At 44.9% G+C, this 26964-nt stretch overlaps 1 protein-coding gene across 2 annotated transcripts; it reads right to left on the bottom strand.

Annotated features, from left to right (window-relative positions):
* Nucleotides 1-7787: 7787 nt before the first annotated feature.
* On the bottom strand, nt 7788-26964 carry LOC140330401 (cytochrome P450 2C20-like). 2 transcript variants are annotated; one of them, XM_072410522.1, is made up of 10 exons: nt 26843-26964; nt 17272-17455; nt 15770-15932; nt 14415-14555; nt 13285-13445; nt 11376-11549; nt 10687-10828; nt 10006-10193; nt 9281-9422; nt 7788-8567 (listed from the first exon to the last, which is right to left on the bottom strand). In XM_072410522.1, exons 2-10 carry the CDS (start codon nt 17449-17451, stop codon nt 8371-8373), a joined length of 1488 nt encoding a protein of 495 aa, XP_072266623.1. In that variant the 5' UTR covers nt 17452-17455; nt 26843-26964; the 3' UTR covers nt 7788-8370. The 2 variants fall into 2 exon arrangements, with proteins under 2 accessions (XP_072266623.1, XP_072266622.1); XM_072410521.1 differs by lacking the exon at nt 26843-26964 and adding an exon at nt 22938-23083.

Below are 26964 nucleotides of genomic sequence, written 5' to 3'. Positions count from 1 at the left end.
ATGAAGAGGGACAGTGCTTCCAAATCAGGGGCAGTTGTGGGCTATAAAGAGGGAATGTCCCTCCAAATCAGTGGCAGATGGGTGGTTTGAAGAGGGACAGTCCCTCCAAATCAGTGGCAGTTAGGGGCTATGAGAAGGGACATTCCCCCCATGTCAGGGGCCTTTACCAGGTAAGAAGGGAGACAGTCCCAGCATAAATGGGGCGGTTGGGGGATAAATAGATGGACAGTCCCTCCAAATCAGTGGCAGATGGGGGTATGAAGAGGGACAGTCTTTCCAAATTAGGGGCAGTTGGGAGTATGAAGATGGACAGTCCCTCCAAATCAGTGGCAGATGGGAGGTATGAAGAGGTACAGTGCTTCCAAATCAGGGGCAGTTGTTGGTATGAAGAGGGACAGTCCCTTCAAACCTGGGGCAGTTGTGGGGTATAAAGAGGGAATGTCCCTCCAAATCTGTGGCGATTGGGGGGTATGAAGAGGTACAGTCCCTCCAAATCAGGGGCAGTTGTTGGTATGAAGTGGGACAGTCCCTTCAAATCCTAGGCAGTTGGGGTTTTGAGGAGGGACACGCCATCCAAATCAGGGGCTGTTGGGAGGTATGAAGAGGGACAGTCCCTCCAAATCCGGGGCAGTTGGGAGTTAAGAAGAGGGACAGTCCATCCAAATCAGGGGCAGTTGGGTGGAATGAAGAGGGACAGGCCCCCAAATGAGGGGCAGTTGGGGGGTATGAGGAGAAGCAGTCCCTCCAAATCGGGCAGTTGGGGTATGAATAGGGACAGTGCCTCCAAATCGGGCAGTTGGGGGTATTAAGAGGGACAGTCCCTCCCAATCAGGGGCAGATCGGAGGTATGAAGAGGGACAGTCCCTCCGAATCTGGGGCAGTTGGGTGTATGAAGAGGGACAGTCCCTCCAAATCAGAGGCAGATTTAGGTATGAAGTGGGACAGTCCCTCCAAATCAGGGGCAGTTGGTGGTATGAAGTGAGACAGTCCCTCCAAATCCTGGGCAATTGGGGTTATGAGTGACACTCTGTCCTAATCAGAGGCAGATGGGGGTATGAAGAGGGACAGTCCCTCCAAATCAGGGACATTGGGGGTATGAATAGGGACAGTCCATCCAAATCAGGGGCAGTTGGGGTTATTAGGAGGGACAGTCCCTCCAAATCAGGGGCAGTTCGGAGGTATGAAGAGGGACAGTCTCTCCGAATCTGGGGCTGTTGTGTATATGAAGAGGGACAGTCTCTCCAAATCAGAGGCAGATGGAGGTATGAATAGGGACAGTCCCTCTGAATCTGGGGCAGTTGGGGTTATGAAGGATAGTTCTTCCAAATCTGGGGCAGTTAGGAGGTATGAATTAGGGATAGATCCTCCGAATCAGGGGCAGATGGGGGTATGAAGAGGGGCAGTCCATCCTAATCAGGGGCAGTTGGGATGTATGCTGAGGGCCCTGGGTAATTTTGTTTCACCAATGATCCCAGTGATGTGACAGATGGTTTAGGATCTTTCCATGTGTAAGCTGTGTACCGGGGGCTTCAGCGAAGTCACAAACAGGGAAGGCAACACCGACACCAGCTTATGTAAAACAGAACGTACTTTACTGGTTAATATAACAATGAACAAAATTCCAAATATGAAGACAAAGAAAATTACATTACATACACTCAGCCCAAAGGCTGAGACTCCTGTGTCGACACAGCACAGCACCCTCTTTCAAAATTGGTTTTTATGAGATTGAGAGTGCTGTTTCTCAATCTCACATGCCACCCCACTAGAGGTTGTCGTCCTCGGCAAACCTCCCCATACAAACTCGTCCTGTGCATAGCGCTGTGGGGGTACACCAGCGTTGGTCCTGGTTGACCTACGCAGAGTGGGAGGTTCAGAAGCACTGGGGATGTCAGCCACGTCTGACGTGGAAAGAACTGCTGACCGTTCGGCACTTACCCTGGGTGGCATACTTGCCACTGCTGGAGGAATAGGGGCAACCCACCATTCGTCCTCTTCTTCATCTAAAGAGCTTTCCTCCGTACCCTGGGCGTGAGGAGACATCTCCCCCACGCATATTGGCTCATCATAATTCTAACGCCTTAACATGTTACGGTGTAGGTTCCGTGTGGGTCCCCCAGTCCCTATTGGCTCTACCTCATGGACCGGGATGGCTGGGTCTACCCTCCTTTTCACTATGTATGAGACCGCCTCCCACCGCCCACCCAACCTCCCAGAAAGCTGTTTGGCTTTGACCATCACTCTATCACCCGAGGCATATCCATCCCTCTGCACTGGTCTTGGATTGGGGTGTACCACTTGTCCCAGACGATCTCCCACAACCTTGTGTATCGCTCTCAGCCGGCAACGGTGCTCCTGCACCCATGCAGTGGTACTTCCCGGTGTTGGCTCCATTGGGTCGGGCATGTGGAGGTCTTCAATCTCCCATCCAGCTCTCCCAAACATGAGCATATGTGGGGAGTATCCGGTGGTACTGTGTATTCTGTGGTATAGGCCCACATCATTTCGGGTAGATACTCAGGCCACCAAGCCTTTTGGCTATCTTCAAGAGTCTGCAGCATCTGAAGCAAGGTGCGGTTGAAGCATTCACACGCCCCGTTTCCTTGGGGGTGATATGGGGTGGTGCGGGAGCGTTCGATCCCATACAGCTGGTACATTTCTTTCATAAGAGCACCCTGAAAACATGCCCCCTGGTCTGAATATATCCTCCGTGGACACCCGAACACCTGTATAAAGTGTTTACAGACCGCTTCAGCGGCAGACTCTGCTGTCTGGTCTCTGGTGGGTACAGCCACCGCATACTTTGTGAAATGATCTGTCATAACTAGACAGTACGAGTGTCCCAAGGTGGAGTATTCAATCTGCACATAATAAATCATAAGAAGTTCTAGGGGCGCTGAGGTCCGGATGGCCTGGACAGGCGCCCGCTGTTCAGTACTCTTATTCAACCCACAGGATCGACACTTAAGGCATGCCACCATGTCTGCCAAATCTGGGCAGTACACCAGCCGTTGGAGCCATTTGAACGTTTTGTCACTCCCGAAATGGGCCCCCTTTTCATTAGCTTCCCTGGCGACCTCCGGTCCCAATGACATGGGGATGACAATCTGTTGCCGGTACTGTAGTTCCGACTGTAAGTATATGTTTCGGCATAGGAGACCCTGGATAATGGTCAGCTTATCCCACTGCCTCAACAACTTTTGGCCCTCTGGGGTCTAATGGGCTCGCTCTCCTGGCTGTGGCCAAATCTTGGTCCGAACCCATTCTTTCATTTTCCACAAGTCGGGGCAGCCATTCTGTACTCTCTCCCAATCGGCCAACGTCTTTCCCAGCACCAGGGACATTCCGGACGCCACCCAACTTGAATGTGCCGCATCCTGGAACATGGGTAATCGACCAAGGTCAGGAGTTTCAGTGTCCTCTAACTCCTCATTGGCCCTCTGAGTCAACAATTCTACACGAACTCGGGATAGTGCATCGGCGTTGCCGTTCTCCCTACTCTCTTGGGTGACCATATGTCCCAAATACTCTATCTGCTGTTGAAACGTCCTAGGACCTGTCACAGCTTCTGGAGGTGATCTTCAAAGGATGCCCCAAACACTACTTTATCATCCAGGTATATCAATACTGACTTGAAGTTTAAATCCCCCAGACAGTACTCCATCAACCGCTGGAATGTTCCCAGGGCATTGGAAAGGCCGAATGTCAACCGGTTAAACTCATAGAGTCCCATAGGTAAAATGAAAGCCGCCTTCGCTCTCTTCTTGGCCACCGGCACCTGCCAGTACCCACTCGCCAAGTCAGGAGTTGAGAAGAACTTGGCTTGGCTCAGGGCCGACAATGACTCCTCAATCCGTGGAAGGGGGTAAGCATCCCGGACAGCCTGAGCATTCAGTTTCTGATAATCCACGCAGAACCGGACACTCCCATCTTTCTTCCGCACCAAGACTACTGGAGCAGCCGTAGGACTTTGACTTTCTCAGATCACCCGGTTTTCCAACATGCTCGCCACCATATCCTTCACCTCTTGGTACATTTTAGGTGGGATTTGCCCATAACGTTCCCTGATCGGTGCAGCATCGCAGGTAGGGATTTCGTGTTCCATGCCGGAAGCACACCCAAAGTCCTCATCATGTCTCTAGAATGCCTCTTGAAATTCCCAGAGGGAGTCTTCCAGCAACTTGTGTTGCCCTGGGGTCAGGGTTCTGCAGTCCACCCCCATCCGGGACATGATCACTCGACCGTTCCATTCCTCGGTCGGGGTTTCCCTCTGATGGATTTCTATCGCATAGGTCCAGGCTGATCTCTTATCCGCGTGCACGATTTTACTGACCCGGGTCTTGTTCTGGATCCAATGATGTCTTTAAACTGAACAACAACAAGTCTCTTCAGCAAATGTGAAGTCCTGCAAGACAGACAGCGCTTCGTTCCTCAGCTCCTTTCAGACTTTCTGGAAAACAATCCTTTTCCTCTGGACAGGATCTGCCTTGGACGGTGGTCAGCCTCACTCAGCCACAGCTCCTGAGACTCTAGAACATGCTGACGCATGGATGGGAGCGGATTCTGTTTCACACACAGTCCTTTCAAGCTGTCTGCTCTCCTGCTTCCTGTTTCCTGTCTTCCTCCTTCTCAGTACAACCACACCTCCTATCAATATACAAATACTGGCAACCTGTTTAGCTGTGTTAAGGAACAGCGGCATCTTGTGGCTGAAATGCAGAATGACAGTCCTATATTTAATTACACACAGACATTAAACAGTGAATGCTGTTTCTCAATCTCACATATGTACGGACCTCCAATCTCAGATAATTGGTCTGTATGAAGTCAGGTCCATGTCCTGTGCGGAGAATCTGGATACACATACAGCAGGGACTGTGAAGGACTGTGAGGTCAGCCTGTGGCCTTGGGAAGGACTCTGCACCTCTTCCTTGTAATGAGAAGATCCTCTATAAGGACCCCTCCAATATTATGTAAAACCTTACAGTCCCCGCAGTGTAAAGTCCTAGAAATGTCTGTCTCAGTTAAATGTCATCTTGTAGCAGACAAATTCAGTAATATCTTTTACTTTATTATCTATAATATTCATATCCTGCTGATCCCATCCATTGTAATCTGAAATCCCTTCATATCCCCCGACTGTCCATTCCTCTCATCCGCCTGCAGAATCGCTGCTTTATAATAACAGATATCAGCCAATGTATTTAGGGCCCCAGCGTCCCCCTCTGTCCTAAATGGAAAAACACAAATATATAACAAGTTTAATTTACTAAATTTCATACTAAAAGTTTAAAGTTAATTATTTGAGCAGAATACAAACAACATTGTACAGGAGGAAGTCCCATACTAATTTTGTCAAGTTTAAAAATAAAATATCTATTGTATCACATTGTATAAACCAACAATAAAAGGCAAAACCTTCCAAATACAAACCAGAGATAATATGGCAGAGCAATACCCATAAAGCACAACTACAGGTAATGGAATCCAGCCAATGGGAATGTTTCAATGTTTAAATTCTGAAATCCACAAATAATGACAATTCTACGTTTTGATGATCCTAATTTTTGTTCCTGGGATTTTGTCGCCATTTATATGAATTTAGATTGTACTGAGTATAATTATGACGAGTCAGCTAATAATAATAAAACAATAAAACCGATTATTTCCCAGTCCCAGCAGTGGACTATGGTACGCCTGGCTGATAACATTACAAACATGCTGAGCAGTCGGTACGGGGCGTTCTGTCACCTGCAATGCCAAACACTTGGATCAGCTGAAAGAAATTCTGTGGTCTCAGGGGAATCACTGCACCGAATGCAGCAACATGGAAAGAACAAGAAACATTTCAGTAACAGAGTGTTAAAATCAACAAATGTGCAGAGCATTGGGGAAGAATTGTTTCATGCACCATGGAGGGGAACACACAAATCCTTCAATTCACAGCTCTCCGCTCGCTAAATCTCACTCATGGTTTTATGGATACACAATGGGTCATTAATGGCTTAGAACAGCCAAGAATAATATCCAGCTATGGAGTTCATATGAGGAATGTGTCACCATATCTAAATATCAGAGCTTTAGCACTCAGAGTTTGCTGGGTAAATTGTACCATGTGGCCTGCATTGCCATGGCATTACAAAGCTCAAAAAGCTTTAAATTGCAGCTTCGGCCTCTGTGTGTACAGCACCATAGAAGGGGAAATGTTTCAGTTATCACACGGTACCATACATAGGCAGCAGCACTGATAAGCCTTTATTTTGGGGCATTATTTGGTGATTTGTAGTAAATTGTGAAATATATTGGTGTATATCAATCTGTGGATGAGGTTATAAAGCAATCTTAGTGACACTCTAATGATATCATTGTCACTGTATTATACTTTATTGTTGTCTTATAGCGGGGGTGTCAAAGTCTGCTCCATGGGCCAAATCTGTCCCCCAACATCCTTTTTTTTTGTCCCCCAAAGGAATCCTAAGAATAAATTGCAACTGGCTCGCTGCTGCATTGAAATAGCGCCACAACTACAATTCCCGGCATCACTTGCATCTATAGACCAGCGGGCTCTCTGCCTATGCGTGGCCCCGCATTGGACTGTTTTATAGACGCAGGGAATTGTAGTAGCAGTGCTACTTTAATGAAGAGGATTTTCCCCAATTTTTTCAATAAAATTCAAGGTTGGCCCACGAATTTGTCTAAGTTTTTAATTTGTGTCCCACTGTGTATTTGAATTTGTTACCCCTGGCTTATAAGCTCGATCAGACAGATAACAGTTGATAAGGCAATATCTTGATTCTGCTTACATGATTTGCTTTGGAATTTAAGTATTCAGCTCCATTGAAAAATAATTTTGTGTTTCTAGCTTAGATAAAGGGGACACTGTGACCCCTGAAATGCATTAGCTTTCTAACTATGTGTGGTGCTCTCACCTTTCAATTATTCTTTTCAACTTTCCCAATATTCGCTCTTTGTTTATCATGTTTATTACCTTGTCATTGAATATTCTGCCTCCAGTCATGTATTTAAGAGAACAGAATATGATCTACCAGGGGATTGTTTTTTCTCTAGTGAGATCCCATCTCCAGCACACAAGTTCCATTTATTGTGATCCCATCTCCAGCACACACATCAGTCTTTCACCTCCTGAACATTGGCCATGTTGCTCACAGAGCCCAGACACAATGGCCCCGATTTAATAAAGTTCTCCATGGCTGGAGAAAATACACTTTCATCATTGAAACTGGGTGATCCAGCAAACCTGAAATGGATCTGGTCCAGGATTGAAAACATTTGCTAACAAATAGCTAATGACTTTTAGGAAATCCTTTCCAGGTTTGCTGGATCACCCAGCTTCACAGATGAAAGTGTATTCTCTCCGGCCTTGGAGAACTTTAATAAATTAGGGCCAATAACTCAGCTGAAGTGCAGAAAGTTTCTGTTTTTTTCAGTAACTGAATTTAAGAAGAAGGGGAAGCAAATTTATGTGAAAGAAGACTGTGCTGCAGAATTGTGTGTGGTGGGAATTGTATATATGCACATAAGTACTGCAGGACTTTGTTATGTGTGGGATTTTATGTGCCCTATGTCGTTTAACAAGTATGTAAACAATGCCTATAAATTTCACTCATTAAAGTTACTTTTGGTCAGTAAAAAAGAAAAATGAAAATATATGCATATCATAAGTGACACCCATTGATCATCCCAAGCTGCTCTGTGTCCTATACACACTTTGTGTTCTCTTATGGAAAGTAATTGATCAAATCTGTCCTCATGATTCCACTACATAATAATTGGTGAAACTGGGAAATTTATTTTCATACAATTACATTTTCACCAAAGTTCCAACATTTCATAGAAGTGCATTGAAGTTAATGACCACTGACTGTACAGGTTAATCACAAAACCCCTGAACATGATATTGTCACAACATTGTAAGAAGTTCATACACAAATGAATCAAATAACATTCTTATTGTACTTGTCAGTAGAGAAAAGGAGCTACCACCAGGAGGAGGTTCCCCTACATTGGTGCTTAGGGGTAGGAATGTTCTTTGACTGAAGGTCAATCGGAAGAATGGTTCCTTGCAGACAAATAAGAACATTGGTGTCTGTGGTTATAAATGAATATATTAGAGGCTCCACTATGTTTCCTCTGCCAGGTGACACCAGTGCCAGAACTTCCCATGCCATCAGATAAACCTGGCACTGCTCAAGGAACCCCTTATAACCTCTGGGAGAATTGTAGAGGAGAAGAATTGTATGAATTTACACTTTTGATTTCCTATACACACTACCCATTGTTTGGATATATTTCATGGAGTTCCCATACAGAAAATCTCCGGTGCACATATTTGGCTGGGCATATTACGGGTTACTTGGTGGATAATGCCCGGGGCACAGCACACAGCTTGGCATTGGAAATAAGGTCACGTTTATTAGCATGCAACCATTTGACGTCCCGACGCTCGACTCCCGGAGGCAATGTGAAAGTGAATTTCTGGAGCAAAGAAGAGAGGAGGAGGAAAAGCTCCATTCTGGCCAAATTCTCTCCAGCACAAACACGTTTTCCTAGGGAAGAAACGAAGAAGATTTGTGATATAAATCATGTGCAGAAATCTCCATTGAAGACCCTCAATGGCATGGGGGTCAGTGGATTTCTTTTCCTCTAATCATTCTATAACATATATTCACTAATATTATTAGTCTATGATATGTTAGTATTGAGCATTGGAAAACAATGGAGGGGAAGCAAGGGGTAAAGCCCAGGGTTGGTTTATGGACCAACACGTCTGGGACAGAAACCCCTGTTCACCTGGTCCTCTAGGTTCCGGTACCACAGTGTCCTTCACCTTGGGGTTTGGATTCTATGAAGGCCACAATGGATCACAGACTTCAAGATGAAATGATTAACAGAATCAACCAGAAGCAGAATGAAGAGAATTGTTCCACCTCCCCCAGTAATAATACTGAAATGCTTTTTATAGACATTTTAGGTTCCTGATCCACATTGTCCTCCACCTAATCATTTCCCAGTAAGGTCACAGCTCCAGAACTATTTATTCTGCAATGGCTATGAAGGAATATGGAAAAGCAAGAGAGCAATGTGAAGAGGAGGATACCATGGATGAAGGGGATAACCTTTAACAAAACCTGAATATGAGGGGTTTGGGGTCCCTTTGAGAATGTTTTGGGAAGTCTACAGAGACCTTTTCAACACATTTGTATTTAGAATGGTGGAGGAATTGCTCAACCTGGCACTGACAAAAATGTGGATTCCTTACCTGCTGAGAATGGCATGAAGGCCACACGGTTGCGGAATTGTCCCTGCTCATCTAAGAAGTGACCGGGATTAAACTGTTCCGGGGTCTCCCATTGTGAGGGGTCGTTCAGCACCGATGTCAGGAAGGGCACGATAATGGTACCCTGGGGTAGGAGACATGAGTACAATGTCATCATACAGCATCAGAGCTGTGACAATACACAAATATTACATCTGACTGTGACTGTCAGTATAATGCAAAGAAGTGAAAAGGGAAAACAGAAATAGAGAATTGCATATTGCAATATAATGCATTCTGTTATGAGGACTATCCCTCTGTGTGATTACAGACGGCCCCCAAAATCTGTCCCCCATGATTGTGTACAAATCCTAAGGTATTAGGTGAAGGACCCAGTGATTCATCCTCTGAACATACTGAACCCTATAATCTGTGCTTGGCAAAGATTCATAAATACATTGTGCGTACATTTACTTTATAATACAAACACTGACAACCCCAAAGCTCAGTGTAACCTTTCCTATATATTCTGCCTTGTTGTATAAATTTATTGCAGTTCTCTTTGACTTCACCACATTTGTTACCCCCAGCTGTGCACCTATTACCTATTTTTGCCTCTGTACAGATTTTTATTCCTTTTTGACTTTTAGTGTTTTTATGTATTTGTTAGCTGTGTCAGATTATTACTTCCCTCATCATTTCTGCAGCCTAGCACATATGTTGTGTACCTTGGGGATGGTGTATCCATGGGTTTGGACGTCTTTGGTCACGGCATGGAAGAGAGCGGTTGGTGCCAGGTCTAGAACTCGCTGTGTTTCATGGATGACGGCGTTGGTGTATGCCAGCTGAGGTCTGTCTCCAATTGTAGGTGGGCGCGTTGACTGTGTTACCTCATCGATTTCCTGTTGGACCTTCACTGAAATAATACCATAGTTTATCAGATTCTATCAAATTCTGAAATTTCCATTAAAATGTGTTCAATGTGCTTTCCTAACAGTCTGTTGTAGGAAATATATGCTAAGAATGTGATAAGTTTTATTTATCAGGTCCACTGCCCCACACAAGCTGGGCCTGGAGAGGTGCAGAATTGCCTCGTGTGGGGTGATGAGTGACAATATGAGACCACTCAACATTTGTGGTCATCCAATACTTGGCAACACATTGGTAATACTCCATCAGCTGCCCCCACACAGCCATCAAATGCCTACCTACATCGCTGTGCAGTCATTGGCTGGAGGTGACCTCTGTGATAGAGACATTTGCTGGTCAGTGAAGGATGTCAGACCGAGTGCAGTCTGTGACTTCAGTCTGTGGTCATGTTGGGTTCACCCCGATCCTCGCTCAGCAGGTCAGGAAGTGATAAAATAAGAATTTATTATGAATGTTGGATGATAGATTATTGATCTTACCCTGGACATCGGGATAATGAGCCAAGAGGACCAGACAGAATTTCATGGTGGAGGCGGTGGTCTCAGAACCCGCTGCTAACAGACCCACCACCATAGCCAGAAGGCTGGTATCACAGAAATCCGGGTCCTCTTCATCTTCCATCTGGGGAGACAGAGGAGGTAACAACAATGTGGGGCAGGGGCAAAATACTGCAATGGGGCGCAAGGCTCCATCAAGGTTTAAACAATAATGATTTATACTTAGCTGTCCAGCATTTGGTGAGCCAGGGCTCCTGGGGCTGGGCTCCTACTAATATATATGGCCTGCTGACTGAAGAAACCTAAAGAGACCCTGTCACCATGTCATTTATTTCAAGAAATATTCTAGAAGATTACATATGTGCAGGCATATCCAGCTGAGTATACAGAACCAGACATTTAAAGTTATTCTCGTGCTGTGGAATATCTAAACATCTATGAGCGACAGTGCAAAATTATGGCAATCTCTGCCACCTATTTATACCCCCCTTGCCCCATGCTATGAATCCGGCCTTCCATGTAAATTGTGGAATTGGCCCCATCAGTAAGTAGTGTCGCTGGCTGCAGAGGAGCTGCCATTCTCCAGAGCTGTGCGGGGTCGTCAGCTGGCGTATGGCATTACTCAGGGTACTAACCCTGGGAAATCCAATGGATGAGATCAGTGTCCTCACCTCTTTTATCTTCAGCAGGAAATAATCTATGAAATCTCGGGGGGCTTCGGGTTTTAGATTGCGTTTGTGCTCCTCAATGTACTTAAGCACAAAGTTTTGCAGGTAGGAATTTTCCTTAAAGATGATATTTGGCACCATCGGCAGCTTGAGGAGGAATGGGAAGACATTGCAGAGCTGAGCGGCAGAGACACAAGAAGGAAATAATTAGTCAGTAATTCTAAGCAAACAAAAAATCATTCAGTTCCTCCTTTTCCATACATGATGCACATTTTCTGTGATTTATCCCTTTATGGGCCCTAAAAGTACAGAACATTTTTTATATATTTGCACTTTTTAAATTATCATAAATAGTAGCCAGCATTTACCCAAATTACGTAACCTAGATTTACAAAAAATGGCGATCAGGAGGATTAAAACAAACAGCACTGATCAATGTACCACAATATAAAATGATTATCAGCCTACTTTATAAATATGGGGATCGCCATCATGAAAGAATGGCATTAAAGACTGGGAGACAATATTGTCCTCAAAGAACACAGAACAGAAATGGGAATGTTTCAAGTCTGTTCTACAAAAGCAAACTGAAAAATATATTCCAATGGGTAATAAGTTTAGGAGGATAAAATTAAACCCTATGTGGCTCACAGCTAACATTAAAAGAGCCATAAGGAGCAAGAAAAGGGCATTCCAAAAATATAAAAATGAAGGATCACTTTCATCATAAAGAATATAACAAAAGATGTAAAAAGGAGATAAAATGTGCAAAACTTCAAAATAAAAAACAGATTGCAAAGGAAAGTAAGTTAAGTAAGGGCATGTAGGCCGCTTAAAGGATGTCGCTGGGTTGGTAACTGGGGATAAAGACAAGGCAGATTTACTAAACACTTTTTTGAGCTCTGTGTACACAAAGGAAAATGGCAGAGCTCAAGTCCAAATTCATAATAGCAATGTCACTGCCTTAAATGAGCCACCATCGTTCAAAGTTGATATGACTGAGAAACAGTTGGAAAAAATTTGGGTTGACAAAGCACAAGGACCTGATGGGTTACATCCACGTGTCCTCATAGAGCTGAGCTCAGTTATTGCAAAGCCATTATTTCTATTCTTTTTAATCACAGGCATGGTACCAATGGATTGGCGTAAGGCCAATGTGGTTATATCTTCAAAAAGGGAGCAAAGTCATTATTAGGTAACTACAGACCCGTTAGTTTAACGTCCATAGTTGGAAAGGTCTTAGAGAGTTTAATAAAGAACCACATAGAGGAGTTTCTACTAGAAAATAATATTATAAGTGATAGTCAGCATGGCTTCAAGAAAGACAGAAGATCACCCTGTATAAATATATAAATGGTCCATATAGAGAACTCTCTTCCCCATTATTCACTGTAAGATCATTACAAAGCACAAGGGGGCGCTCTTTGTGTCTGTAGAAACAGAAGTTTAATCTCCGGATAAGGAAGGGATTCTTCACTGTAAGGTCTGTGAACAATTAAGTATTAAGACTTTAAAGTAAAGATAACAGAGACTGCTGATCCAGGGAACATCCGATTGCCTCATGAAATCAGGAAGGAATTTTCTTCCTCTGTTGGAGCAAATTGTATCAGGGTTTTTTTTGCCTTCCTCTGAACTAACAATGTCTTTAGGATTATATTTGGGATAGTCTTTTTTCAACCTGACCAACTATGATGCTGCTGAAAATAGTGCTGCTTGTATGTTAATAACACCAATATATGGCGAAGAGTTGCCCCCCGATATATATATTTAGGCTCTTCAGCAAACACCACAGATTCCCTCCACAGACTACAAACCCGGAGAGACCAGACCACTATACGTAGCTCATCATCTACAATGACATTGTACAATTTGCCCTTTTATGGGAGACAAATCTGCCCCTGGTGATACCTACCATATGAAGTGGGGACATAACACTTTTGATGTGTCGGGAGGTGTGAGACATCAGATCGTGTAACTTCTCGTCTTTGTAGTCAAAATGTTCCCCAAACAGCACTGAGCTGATAATGTTTCCAACGGCACAAGCCAGGATCAGCAGCGGATTGAATGGGTTTCCTAAAAAAAGAAATGTGTGAGAGGCAGTGCTGTAAGCTAAAAATGGAGAACTGACTTCTGCTATATTTACACTAAGTAGGGTCCCAAGGCAGTTCAGCAAGGCTTGGTTAAAGATGTTTGGGATAATCTGGTAGTAAATACCAGTTTTGTGGTGCTGTTCTAGAGAGATGGGGCCAGTTAGGAAGAGCTTGGGGAAAGGTTCAGTTGTATAACACCAAGAAAGCGTATAGAAATGTCCTGTCAATGTGTGCTGCTAGTGAGTCGGAAAGGGTCAGTTTGGAGAAGTTAATAGGGAGAGATAGAACTGGAAATGTAATAAACGGTGTCATAGTGTGCTTGCCAAGGTGATATTTTCGGCTACTGCTAATTACGGGGCACATCCTCACTAGTGGTAGCAGACATAGCTGCTTCCAGTATACATGTTATACAAGGCAACAAGTGGCAGATTCCTTCCAACCAAACCAGTGGAGTGGCTGGATTATTCATCGTCTCAGCCACAGTAGGAAGATGAAGACAGTGAAATTGGTGTATTACCCCGGAGCAAGGGTACCTTTGCAATGTTCATAACCAATGCAAGCACAGGATCTCAATTCACTATTATGCTTTAAGACAGTGTTCCAATTTCTCAGAAAATGGTGACAAGACCCTGATTATTGCGGTAAATTTAGGGAATTTTTCAAGCTTTCTGAAAGGGAGCCATTATGAAAAAACATGTGGTCACCTCAGGACAGACTTATGGTGCACATCAGTGCCTCATCTCAGCGGAAGGCATCTCTCCGTTCTCTAATGCACTAGACCTCAGCCATCTTTGTCATAACCAGCACTCCCTGATTTAGCACTACGCAAAGTAGGGCCAAAGAGCCAACTGCAGTACTTCACCTGGGGAGTGGGGGGTATTTGAGGGTATTTTCAATGATTGAACAACACTTCATTTTAAAGATCTTCAATGTACTGTATATGAATTCTCACCCTCAGTCTGGGCTGTTGCCTTGGTGAGATAAGTTGCCTCCTCCAGCACACGGGATTCCATTGTTTTCTTTCCCATACCAAAGTTCCTCAAAGAGGAGATAGTGAATCTGCGCAGAGGACGCCATCGGGGCCCATTAAAGGCTGATGAAAGAGAGAAATATTCAGCAGTGATAGATTAAAGATCATGGTGACAGCAAACAAAACTTTCCAACATAAGATCAATGATTTCATCCGATGACTAATGTGTGTGCGGAGATTCGGAATGTCCAATTAGCTCAATAAGCTAAGTTTCAGGAGTTTGTTGAGATTTACACGTTAAGTAAGCTTTTGTTTCTATGATGTGAATTATAATCCAATGCAGCCTAAATCTAAAAGCACCCAGCAGGGAGAGGCAGCAAAAGTCCTGCAATAGGCGCGTCTAGGAATTATTTCCCTGCCTCTCTATCCAGGGTTCCCAGAACCTCTAGATTGGTGTCAGAATTCAGCGTGGGGGATGGGGCACTGGTATTACGTCAAGTATTTTTATTTCTCATTCAATACTTTTTCATTCTATTTTATGTCATACTTACCTCCTCCTCACTAAAGCAAATGCATCTCTCTCCTATGCATGCGGGCAGTTCTGACTATGGGCATGCCTACGTTCCTAAGATTCATAAGCTTCGTCCATTTTGCTGGCCAATCAATAGCCTCCTAATCATCCCTGACTTTTTAGCTAGCTCACAGGTGGTGGTCCAGGTGGTGGTCCAGGTGGTAAGCCCCTAGTTCTGTTTGCTAGTTCCTGTTCACCTGGTGCTTAGTCCAGTGTTTAATGTGCCCAGCTCCTGCGTTAACCCCTCATTGTCCAGTCTGTTGTCCCTTGTGCTGTTCCAGTGTTCCTCTCAGTCTGTGGATATTCCTGTGTCCCCTGTGTCTGCAGTGGCCCCTGTGTCACCGGTGTCCATCTCCTGGATCCCAGGTATTTGACCCCTGGCTTGTGACCTGAAGTCTCTTGCTTGCTGCCTGACCCCGGCCTTCCTCAACAATTCTTCTGCCTGTGATTTTGTACCATGTTTCATCCTGCCTACCTTGGTGTGCTCAAGGATGGCAACCTGGCAGTAACCAGCAGTGCAACCTCCTCACCACTGGTAACTCTGGAGAAGTCCTTGTTCTTGCTTACACTCTTCTTACACGCGCTTTGGCCCTTCTCCGTGCACACACCACTCCTGTGCAAGCCATAGCGCTCCCTTGTGGCCATGTATCCCCAAGCGTGACACTTTACTTGAAACATTTTTAGAATAATTTTATAACAAGGAGTGACCTGTTTGGAGCTGACCACAAGTTTTATATAAAATGTGCTGACATAGAGCAAATCTTACAGAATCCCTTGGTGGGGATGTAGAGCGTTGGTATGACTGGTCGGGCACTGAACTCCTCGGCATGGTTCAGCAGGGCGTCCTTCACCGTCTCATAACCACAGAGCACCACCACCGGCTCCGTCAGCTTCCAGATGGTGAAAACTGAGCCGTATTTTTGGCTGAGCTGTCATGGAAAAAGAAACAACTAGAGGTCAAAAGATTGCTGGGAGAGGGAAGTGAGCTGTCTGCTGGGAAGTGAAGCATGGTGACCTGAGCCATTAGGTGACTTGTGGGGACAGGGTGAGCTGAGCTGCTAAGAATCTGTTAGGAGGAGGGAACAGCTAAGCTTCAGAATCTCCCCCGGGAGGGGGAACAAGGGCTGCAAACACTGAGTTCATCCTGGGAGGATAGGGTTGGAGCCAATGCATTCCTCCTGGGAGGGGAAACGGGATGAGCAGAGCTGCTGAGTTACTACATTGCAGAATGGATTGTGCCGCAGAAAAGGCATTTACAAAGGTCAGTGATGATTTTTTTTGCTCATTTAGTGTTTGTGAAGTAAATTATTTGTGTGTAGCCCAAAGTCCAAATGTCTATCTCACATGATAATCATTGGTTATTACTGGCAGGGTGTCAGAGATAAAATTAGGATCAACCTGTTCCATTGCTCAGCTCTTGGAAATGTTTTGTTCCTGCCTTAGAACATTCTGGTTGTTGCAGACAGAGCTCACAGCGTTTGTTTTTCTAATCTTCCCTCAGATCATTTCTGTTTGTTTTGAGACTGTATACATAACATCCAGATATGAAGTCTTCAGTTATCGAAAGGTTCAGAGTTCAGAGCTGGTGGGGCTGATAATCGCCTGGGTTTTCCCTCAACTAAATTCTGCAACTGGTACACAATGTTCCCATCCCCTCCTCCCTACTCCTGGCCTATAGGACAGCACAGCACCTTCGGGAAGCTGGCTGCATTGGGTTTGGATAGGAGCAGCCCAGAATCCCATAAATATTTTCTGAATTCAGGAGAATCCAGGCATTGAGAGAACTTTTACTGGAAGGGGGAGATGATCTCCTTCCAAGTCATGCCAGTGGTTTTGTGTCGGAAGTTCAGCTTTGAAGAAGGAAGGGAACTGTCTCATTTTGTGTGGTTTAGTATGAAATATATTTCTAAAGAACATTATAATAAAATATGATGTAAAAAAATCCCAATCAGCCCTTTCACCTAGATTTTTATATCTATTTGTTTCTATAATAATGAGATTCTGTTGTCCCTGATGAAGGGGGTTTATAGTCCCCGATATGTGTTGGATTGGTACCTTAGGTTGCTATTATGAAATAAATATTTTTGGACTCCAGAACTATTAGTGGGTCTCCTCTGTTCCCAATTCTGGATCATAGTGAGTGATGGGTGGGGATCAATGGGTCAAAGTAACCTTACTCTCAATGAGGAGCTGTGCATAGATTGTGATCTATCCATCACCACTCAGTATAGTTTCACAAAGGTTGGTTATTTTCCAGAGATCACTTACCGAGGCATAGCTCTTATCAGCCTTTTGCATATTCATATACTTTGGGGTGCCTAGGAAGGGTAGCGGGGTGGGTCCAGGGGGTAATGACCTGTACCGTCTGTGATGTCTCCACCATGATATGAAGAAGTGGAAAGTGATGAGAAGGGTGACCAACAGAGAGAGCATTGCAGAGAATTCCATCTTCCTGGAAGGGACAAAAAGATTCCGTCTGTTACAGTGAACATCACCCCCCCCCCCCCCCCTCCTCCACCAGCACTGCCTCGGCAATCTTGTTTTCTGGGTTTCCTATTTTGGTGACAACTATTTCTTCTTTTCCTTTTCCTGGAGACCTGAGAAGGGTCAAAGACAAAAATAAACTCCTGAAAAAAATGTGAACCCTAACCAGGACCTTTACACAGAGCATAAAAAGAACCCTCAAACCTCCCCCAGTGTAGGGGCCCTTTATCATTTTTTAATTAGCTTTACCCTGTGCTGTGTAATCCCTTTATCCCTAACCCTAAAAACATTACAGAGGCTGCAATGATCTCTCAACAGGAGGAGGAGTCTATAAAGTAAGCCAGCCTCTGTGACCAATCAGAGTTTGATCTCACAGCGCGGCACAGTCCACCTGCTCATTTCCAGTGCTATACATTGTTCTGCTGGCATGTGGGGAATTAGAATATTATATATGTATATAATGTATTATTAATACATATAATATAATAGAATGCATACTCAACCCTTAATCTGTCCTATTTACTGAAATCAGCACAACACACTCCCCCGTGTTACCACTGAACTGTGGGAAACCTAAAAAATTGCTTCCTATCACAACCAGCACACACACCGAGCTCCTATCACAGACCGTTTATCACTAACCATTGCTATCAGCTTCCCTCCGCCACTGCCAGCCAGCATGGAGAATCCCAAACCTCCATTCCTTTGTATTGTGTCAGTGCTGTGTAGGCACTTGGTTAGCAAAGGAGGTGTAACACTGGCACATGGTTAGTATGGGAGGCACAACCCTGGCACAGGGTTAGCACAGGAAGTACAACTCTAAGAAATAGGGATACAATGCTGGTACAAGGATATTTATTGAGCTACAGCCAAAGGACTGATTATTACAGGAGGTAGAGCCCTGGAACATGGATAACACAAGAGGTACAACCCTAGGACATGGTTAGCACAGGAGGTACAATCATATAGTACCATGACTTATCGAATCCCTTTATGGCGCCACTGAGTGCAGACAAACATCATGACACAACACTGCCTCTCACACTGTATCAGCACAAAGACATTCCTGGGAAGACTTAATTCACATACAGACCACTCTAGGCAATGCCCACACATGACACTGAGGCTGAATGACTGACAGGACAGACAGCAAATAGATGAAAGGTGAGGAAAGAGGAGATGGGGATGAATGGGTTGGTTGATCCATGTAAGTGCAATCAACAGGAAAAGAGGTGAGCTCAGCAAACTTGCTGCAGCTTCTAATGCTTGTTGTATGAAAGTCAGGGGTTGCAGAGAAAGGAGACCAGTAACTTTCAGCACAGTGAAGGACTACCTACAAGTGTGCAAATAAGAAGCAATGCTGGTGAGGGTAAACATTTCTATTTTTGCAGTTTTAGTATTTTCTGGCTATCGTTAGCATTTTGCTGTTTCTTTTTTTTTTTACGGAAACATCATTAGCAGCCAATCCTGTTTTATCTTATCAGTGCATCAATCCAGAAGCTGGTTGTGCAGATTTTATTGCTTCTGTAGGCTGCACACTCACTGTGACACCAAATGTAATTGTAATGCAAGATCTCCCAGGGGGACCCAGAACTCTCTATTCACCCAAACTCCTAGAAGGACCAAAACTTTGCATTCAACAGAGCTTGCAGGGGGCCCAAAACCTTTCCATTCACTCAGATCTGCCTGGGGACCCAGAGCCCTACATGTATCCAGAGCTCCCTATTCACTCAATGTTTCCAGAGAGACCCAGAGCTCCCCATTCACTCAGAATTCCTAGAGGAACCCAGAACTCTCCATTCACCCAGAGCTCCCAGTGCTCTCTATTCAGCCAGAGCTCCCAGAGAAACCCAGAACTCTCCATTCACCCAAAACTCAAAGAGCCCTCTATTCACTCAGATCTCCCAGGGGGACCCAGAACTCTCCTTTGACTCAGAACTCTCTATTCACCCAGAGCACCTAGATGGACCCAAAGCTCTTTGTTCATGCAGAGCTCTGCATTCACCCAGTGCTCCAAGAGAGACCCAGAGCTCTCTATTTACCCAGAGCTCCTAGCCGGACCCTAAGCTCTCCATTCACCCTGAGCTCCCAGAAGGATCCAGAACTCTCCTACCAGAATTCGCAGAGAGCCCTAACTCTTTCCATTCACCCAGAGCTCCCAGTGATACCAAGAGCTCTCCATTCACCCAGAGCTTTACATTAACCCAAAGCTCCCAGAGGGCTTCTGAGCTCTCCATTCACCCAGAATTCCCAGAGCTCTCCATTTACTCAGAGCCTCCAGAGGGTCCAAGAGCTCCCAATTTATCCAGAGCTCCCAGAGAGAGCAAATGCGCTAGATTTATCCAGGATTTCCACAGAGCTACATTCACCCAGAGCTCCCAGGGAAACCCAGAACTTTCAATTCACCCAGAGCTCCTAGAGAACATAAGCTCTTCATTCACCCAATACTCACAGAGCTCTACATTCACCCAGATCTCCCAGGGGGACCTAGATCTCTCCATTGACCCAGAACACCTAGAAGGACCAAGAGCTTTCCATTCAGGCAGAGCTCTGCTTTCACCCAGAGCTCCCATAGGGATCAAGAACTCTCTATTCACCCAGATTTTCTAGAAGGACCACAACTCTGCATTCACCAGAGCTTGCAGGGGGGTCAAAATTTTTCCATTCACTCAGATCTTCCAGGGGACCCAGAGCCCTACATGTACCCAGAGCTCACAGAGAGACCCAAAAATCTACATTCACCCATAGCTCCCAGAGAAACCCAGAACTCTCTATTTACCCAGAGCTCCCAGTGGGACCCAGAGTTCTCTATTCATTCGGAGCTCCCAGAGAGAGCATGAGCTCTTCATTCACCCAAATCTCACAGAGCTATCTATTCACCCAGATCTCCCAGGAGGATCCAGAACTCTCCACTGACTCAGAACTCTCCATTAGCCCAGAGCACCTAGAGGGACCCAAAGGTCTTCATTTATGTAGGGCTCTGCATTCACCCAGTGCTCCAAGAGAGACCCAGAGCTCTCTATTTACCCAGAGCTCCTAGCGGGACCCTGAGCTCTCCATTCACCCAGAGGGATCTAGAACTCCCCATTCAGTCAGACATCCAAGAGGGACCCAGAACTCTCCATTTACCCAGAGCTCCTGGAGAGATCCAAAGTTCTCAATTAACCCACAGCCCTCAAAGAGACCCAGAACTCTCTATTCACCCAGAACTCGTAGAAGGACCAGAACCTTGCATTTACCAGGACTTGCAGGGGGCCCAAAATCTTTCCATTCACTCAGATCCCCAGAGGACCCAGAGCCCTACATGTACCCAGAGCTCCCAGAGGGTCCCAGAACTCTCTATTCACCCAGAGCTCCAAGACTTACCAAGAGCTCTCCACTCAACCAGACCCCCCAAAGTGACCCTGAGCTCTTCGTTCGCCTAGAGCTCCCAAAAGGATCCAGAACTCTCCATTCACCCAGAATTTGCTGAAGGCCCCAAAGCTCCTCATTCACCCAGAGCGCCCTGAAGGACTCAGAGCTCTCCAATCACCCAGAGCTCCAAGAGGGTTCCAGAGCTCTCCATTTATCCAGAGCTCCTAGAGGTACCCACAGCTGTCCGTTTCGCCAGAGATCCATTCACCCAAAGCTTACAGAGAGAGGGAGCACTGTGCATTCACCTAGTGCTCCCAGAGCGCCTGAGAGATCTCTATTCTTTCAGAGATCGCAGAGCTCTCCATTCAACCAGAGCTCCCAGGGGGATCTGGAGTTCTTCACTTACCCAGAGCCCCCAAAGAGACCCAGAGCTCTCTAAACACCAAGAGCTCCTAGAGGGACCCAGAGCTCTCCATTCAACCAGGGCTCAGATAGGGACCCAAAGATCTCTATTTACCCAGAGCTTCCAGAGAGTGCAAGAGCTGTCCATTCACCCAGAACTCCCAGAGCTCTACATTCACCCAGAACTCCCAGTGGGACACAGGAATCTCCGTGAACCAAGAACACCCAGAGGGACCAAGCGCTCTTCATTCACTCAGAGCTCTGCATTCACTCAGTGCTCCCAGAGAGCCACAGCTTTCTATTCAGTTTAAGCTCCCAGAGGGACCCAGAGCTCTAAAATTCACCCAGATCCCCCATGGAGACCCAGAACTCTCCATTCACCCAGAGCTCCCAGAAGGAACCAGAACTCTCCATTCACTCTGAGATCCTAGAGGGTCCCAGAGCTCACCATTCACCCATAGCGCTCCATTTACCCAACGCTCTCAGACAGACTCAGAGCTGTTCATTTACCCAGAACCCCAGAGAGACACAGAGCTCTCCATTCACCCAGAACTCCCAAAAGGACCCAGAGCTTTGCATTCACCTAGAGCCAGAGGGAGTCCGCAATCTCTATTCACCAAGTCCATGAAATTTGGGGATTGCACCGCCAAAACACTGCAGTTCTTTTGCAAAAGCATTGAAATTCACCACCATGCAGGGTAACAAAGTACTGAACATTCCTGAATATTTATTGCATTGCAATTTTATTGCTACTCCAATGCAAACCTTGCATAAAAAACCACACATTACTGCACGGCACCGTGCTGATTAGGCTCTCTGACTTTGTCCAAGTTTTGCATTTGGAATATATTTAAATAATCTGAACAAAATATTTATTAAATCAAAGAGGGACCCACAGCCAGTACCAGATATTTAATTATATATAACTTCCATGTCCACGCCTCCTGCCTGCCCCCCCTGTTCCCAATGTTCCCCTGTCCTGAGGAGCAGCAAAGGCACAACCTCTGTGCAGCCTACAAAGCAGCAAGTAGCCCAAATATAAAAATGAGTAAAAATAAATGTCTGTCTTCCATGCCTGCATATATGTAATTACAAACCATACAGAAAAATACGGAGGAAAAGACAGGGATAAGGCTTTGTACAGCTGATCTCCATCACAGAGATTTCTGAAGAAAATCAATTGCAAATGCTGAGCTTCCCCTTTAAGAGATTCTGTGTAGAACACATGGGATATCAGGAACCCAGCGTACTGACATTTATAATGGTGGGGTATTGGGTCCATTATTAATGTCTAATGTTAAGGTGATTTCTATCTGATCCCAGATCAGGTTCCCTTTCTCTCGCCTTTGTTTTCATCACGCTGGGAGTGTAACACACGCAGCTCAAGCATGCAGGTAAATCACCTCTCAAAGCTTTATTATCACATCGCAGTTTATATAGTCAGACAAAAAGGTGGAAGACACTTAGTCAATAACAAGAAACTTATTTAACAACGTCGCTGAACAAGATGTTGCAAGGTGTGAAGCCTCAAGGTATGGAAGGAGCAATAATTGACCTATTGATAAGGAGGATATAACTAGTCTAGACACAACTCACTTATCTGCAAAATAGAGCAAAAACACAAAACAAATTAACTTCAAGACTCAGCAAATGTCCCCATACAATGTCCCCATAGAGATTGCCATCATCATTACCTGGAGAGACCCCTGGACACTCTGTGTGGCTTTTATCTTCCGCTATCTCTCTGTTACTGGTGGCTCGGTGTACAAAGTCCTGATTACATGCAGCACCTTGCTTCCTTGCTACAAATCCTCTCTGTAGATCCAGCTAATGTTTAAACCCTCAGTACTTGTAAACATAGCGAGGGCATTCCTCTATCGCTTCTTTTGTGTAATTGTATCACCTTCCTACCTGTTTAACTAGAACTTCCAGGTCTCAAGCTGCCCTCACATCTCGGGGGAAACTGAACAAAACATGAAAATAAAAACTTTACTAAGTGCCACGAGAGACTACAGATGGGCAGAAATATCCCTGGGGGTCACAATAGTAATGCCTGGACCCCCATCTGGCACTGACAGCAGCTCATAGGCACCACTTTCCTCGTTCACCATGGAGACATTTACCAGGTAGAAATGAAATATTCTATTAGTGCAGAATGGAAAACCTCTGACCCATGTCATGGAAATACTAGGTAGTGAGGCTTAGAGAATATGTTGCAGTGCTTTCCTCCATTCCATCTAGAAAAGGCATAAAGAACCTGGATGGGGTTATCAATATTCAAATAATTGCAGATTTATCTGGATCCAGGGTGTCCTGGAAGGGTTGAAACATTCAATCCCCATGTCGGGCCAGGAACTGGAGAACCAGGCTGACCACAATTAAAGGAAATGGATTCCCCTGGAGCAAGCTTTTCTTCTATAATTCCTATACCCACAGAACACAGACTATTAGTCTGGGGGTCAGTGGGAGGAATTCCTCTTAAATTCCTTACCAGTAGGAAGAATGGCATCCTTACAGATAGCCAAAAAAATCATTGGTGTCACTTAAACTGCCCGGGGAGGAGCAAACTGCTCATTGCTCAATGAACCCCTGGGGTTGCAGTGGAACCCTAGTAAAGAAACATGGATATAGAGATTAAGACAGAGGCTAGGAGTGTCACAGCCTAGGGGTCAGACAATGATAGGCTGGGTGAGGCCTGAATGCTGACTGAGCTAAGGGGTAAGAACTCTAGGTGGGGATAGATGGGTTCAAGCGTGCAGCAGGAGCATTTGACTCAAACAAGAAACCACTAACCCAGGGGTCAGCAAACTCCGGCCTTTAGGCCAGATATGGCCTAGCCGGTACTTTGTTTTGGCCTAACGCCCCCTGGTCGATCTGGAGCTTGCGGGTTTCCGGCGGATCGGCAAAGCATACGGAGGAGAGGGATTTCACTTCAGGGGCCGTTCCCTCATGGTGGGGGCCCAATAGGGTGGATCCGACCTAGTGTGCTCCCGGCAACCCCATAAATGGCCTATTGGCTATAAAACTTTGCCGACCCCTGCACTAACCTACCAAGATTCAGCTGAGCGGGAGGTGCGCATAGGTTTTATATATTGGAAATAATACGGTGGTGAATAAAGTTACACCAGAAAAGTAATAATGTAGAAAAGCACAGCTGTCCCACCAAAAAACTTCCTCAGGGGAAGGTGGAGACTGGACTAAAGTATAGTATAGTAAATAATACACATAAGTAACGTTGGGATATATAAACACAATAGACCCTCGAGTTAGGACCGGCCTGACATACCAACAACTTGACTTACGACCCATATGTTAGTTATAACATATGACCAAAGCCTTGGGTTACAACCGGAATGCCGGCAGAGGCGAGCACATGTGATTGTGAACAAAGAACCGACATGCCATGCGTGAATAAGCGACAGTCTGAGCCCAGATACACATCTTTAGGCAGTGCAGGGATTCATATCATTAATTTATTCATTTTGCTAATTTCTATCAAAACGGCCCAAAAAAGCAAAAATAGAAGCTAAGAGAGGAAGCAATCAATCAAAAAGAAGAAGGAAATTGTGCAGAAATATGAGAGGTGATTGTGTGACTGATCTCGTTATTATGTACAGCATAGTGAAATCCACCATCTGGACATTCTTACAAAGAAAAGATTTATATAAGGAACCTAGTGTTACCAAAGGTGTTACTCAAAATATTAAATCTCCATCAACAGGTAGAAAGGTTATTATCAGTGGCAGGTGATCGTCTATAACTGGTGAACAAGCCATGGCTACCATTGCAGTTCTCGTAAAGGATAAACTATCAATAAGTGATAATGGTGAAACATTTCCTGCCAGTAAGGGGGGGGTAGCTAGGCTGATAAAAGGGCTGCAGAATATTACATACACCACTTTGTAACGATGACAGAGAAATGAGTTTTGCTCTCATTATGTTTTTAGCTGTGATAAAACTGTGCCAGGAGAACATTCATTCCCCAGGAAGAGAAGAAAATGCCGGGACACGAAGGATAGGCAAACCTCAGGAAGGTTTTCTGTCCTACTGTTAGGACAAAGGCTCTCCTGGTCATGGAGAATTCTCCTGCTCACCCACGAGACTTGGAGGAACCCATTTTGTCAAACTTGACTAGCCGTCTTCTTCTGTCATTTGAAACCATCACTACATATCTCCCATCCTATTGTGTGTGAAATTCCCCCACCTACTAGATTGTAAGCTCTTCGGGGCAGGGTCCTCTCCTCCTGTATCACTGTCTGTATTAGTCTGTCATTTGCAATCCCTATTTAATGTACAGTGCTGCGTAATATGTTGGCGCTATATAAATCCTGTTTAATAATAATAATAAAGAGTTGGCTTAATATGAGTAGAGACCTATAGACCGGCATGTTATGGCTAACTTTAAAAAGCTTTACACCGAGGAACTGTTCCAAAAGTGCTTCTAGATGGTCTCAGATACAGATTTAACCCTTACAGAGTTCTGGAAGGAACATTACAACATCCTGGCCCGTGTGGGGTTAATAGAGATATATGGCCCAGGATTTCTCCAAGGACACGGAGATCTGCCTGAAAGAAAGTGTGGCCTGAAATTATAGAGGCCAGAGACTTTGGCTTTGTAGAGTTGATGACTATAGCAGAGTCCATGGGCTGGCAGGTAGACAGCGGTGATGTAGAAGAACTGGTGGAGGAACATCGGAGGAATTGTCTACAGAGGAACTTCAGCAACTTCTGGCTGAACAACAGAGAACTGAGGACGGGAAGGATCAACAATCAGAGCAGCAAATTTCCACTTCTGAAACCAAGAAAATCCTGAAGAAATTGACAGAGCTACAAACATTTGTACAGAAAATGCAGAGAGAAAGCCAATCATTGCAGTCACCTAATAACAATGTAATGTCATACTACGGAATAGTGTTGAAGAAAAGACAGCAACAGACAACCTTAGAACAGATTTTAGTTCCAAAAAGACCCATTGAGCCAGAATCAGGTCCTAGTGGACTAGAGACGTTCCCCAGGAGGGAAAGGACACCAGGGAACCAGATTCGTGATGTTCTTATGGATGAGGACTCTCCTTCCAAACAATAACCACCTTCCATTTCATCCTGCTCCCTTCCTGAATGGTCAATACAATATGAAATTGTTGTTTCTGGTAGGCTGGGCACATTTTATAACTTTTTGGTGAGTACACCAGGAAAAGTATTGGTGTTTCTGGTAAATTACGCACATTATACAACCCCTTTTTTTATTATGAAAAGGTTATGTAAGGGGTTCTTTTCACACATTATCGGTATTTCCATTATTTCTTATAGGAAAAATAGTATTCACTTACAACCAGCCCTGCTGAACAAATTGCATTTGTAAGTCAAGGGTCCAATGTAAATCCATAATACATTCAGTAGATGACTGGGGGTTGCTCATGGTAATGGGATGCTTATACGGATCAGAGGCAGCAGACTCCAAAATTCCAGCAGCTTTTATTTTAGCCAGCACACTCCGCAGCTTCACAACAAAATAATACACAGTAGCCTGGCTGGGCCTCTATGTCACTTGGTGCCCCCTCTACCCAACACATACATTATATCAGAACCGGTCCACTCACAGTTTTGTAGTACTGTTTGGCTGCTGGCTTTCCTGGAACTCTCCGTCTCTCTCTCAGCCTCTTGCTAATCAATTCCCTCTCTTACCTTTCACCTGAGTGCAGGTGCATATAACCCAAATCAG

The sequence above is a fragment of the Pyxicephalus adspersus genome, chromosome 5 (assembly GCF_032062135.1).
Source record: "Pyxicephalus adspersus chromosome 5, UCB_Pads_2.0, whole genome shotgun sequence".
NCBI lineage: Eukaryota > Metazoa > Chordata > Amphibia > Anura > Pyxicephalidae > Pyxicephalus > Pyxicephalus adspersus.
The sequence above is the reverse complement of the archived record's forward strand: the minus strand, read 5'-3'. Positions and strand labels throughout refer to the sequence as shown.

What these genes read in the sequence shown, in the direction of transcription:
- LOC140330401 (XM_072410522.1), bottom strand. Translation starts at nt 17,451, where the DNA reads ATGGAATTCTCTGCAATGCTCTCTCTGTTGGTCACCCTTCTCATCACT. An exon ending in TCCTGCTGAAGATAAAAGAG is followed by an intron (nt 10,829 to 11,375) that starts GTGAGGACACTG and finishes CTGTCTCCCCAG; the next exon opens with ATGGAAGATGAAGAGGACCC. An exon ending in TCATTATCCCGATGTCCAGG is followed by an intron (nt 10,194 to 10,686) that starts GTAAGATCAATA and finishes GTATTATTTCAG; the next exon opens with TGAAGGTCCAACAGGAAATC.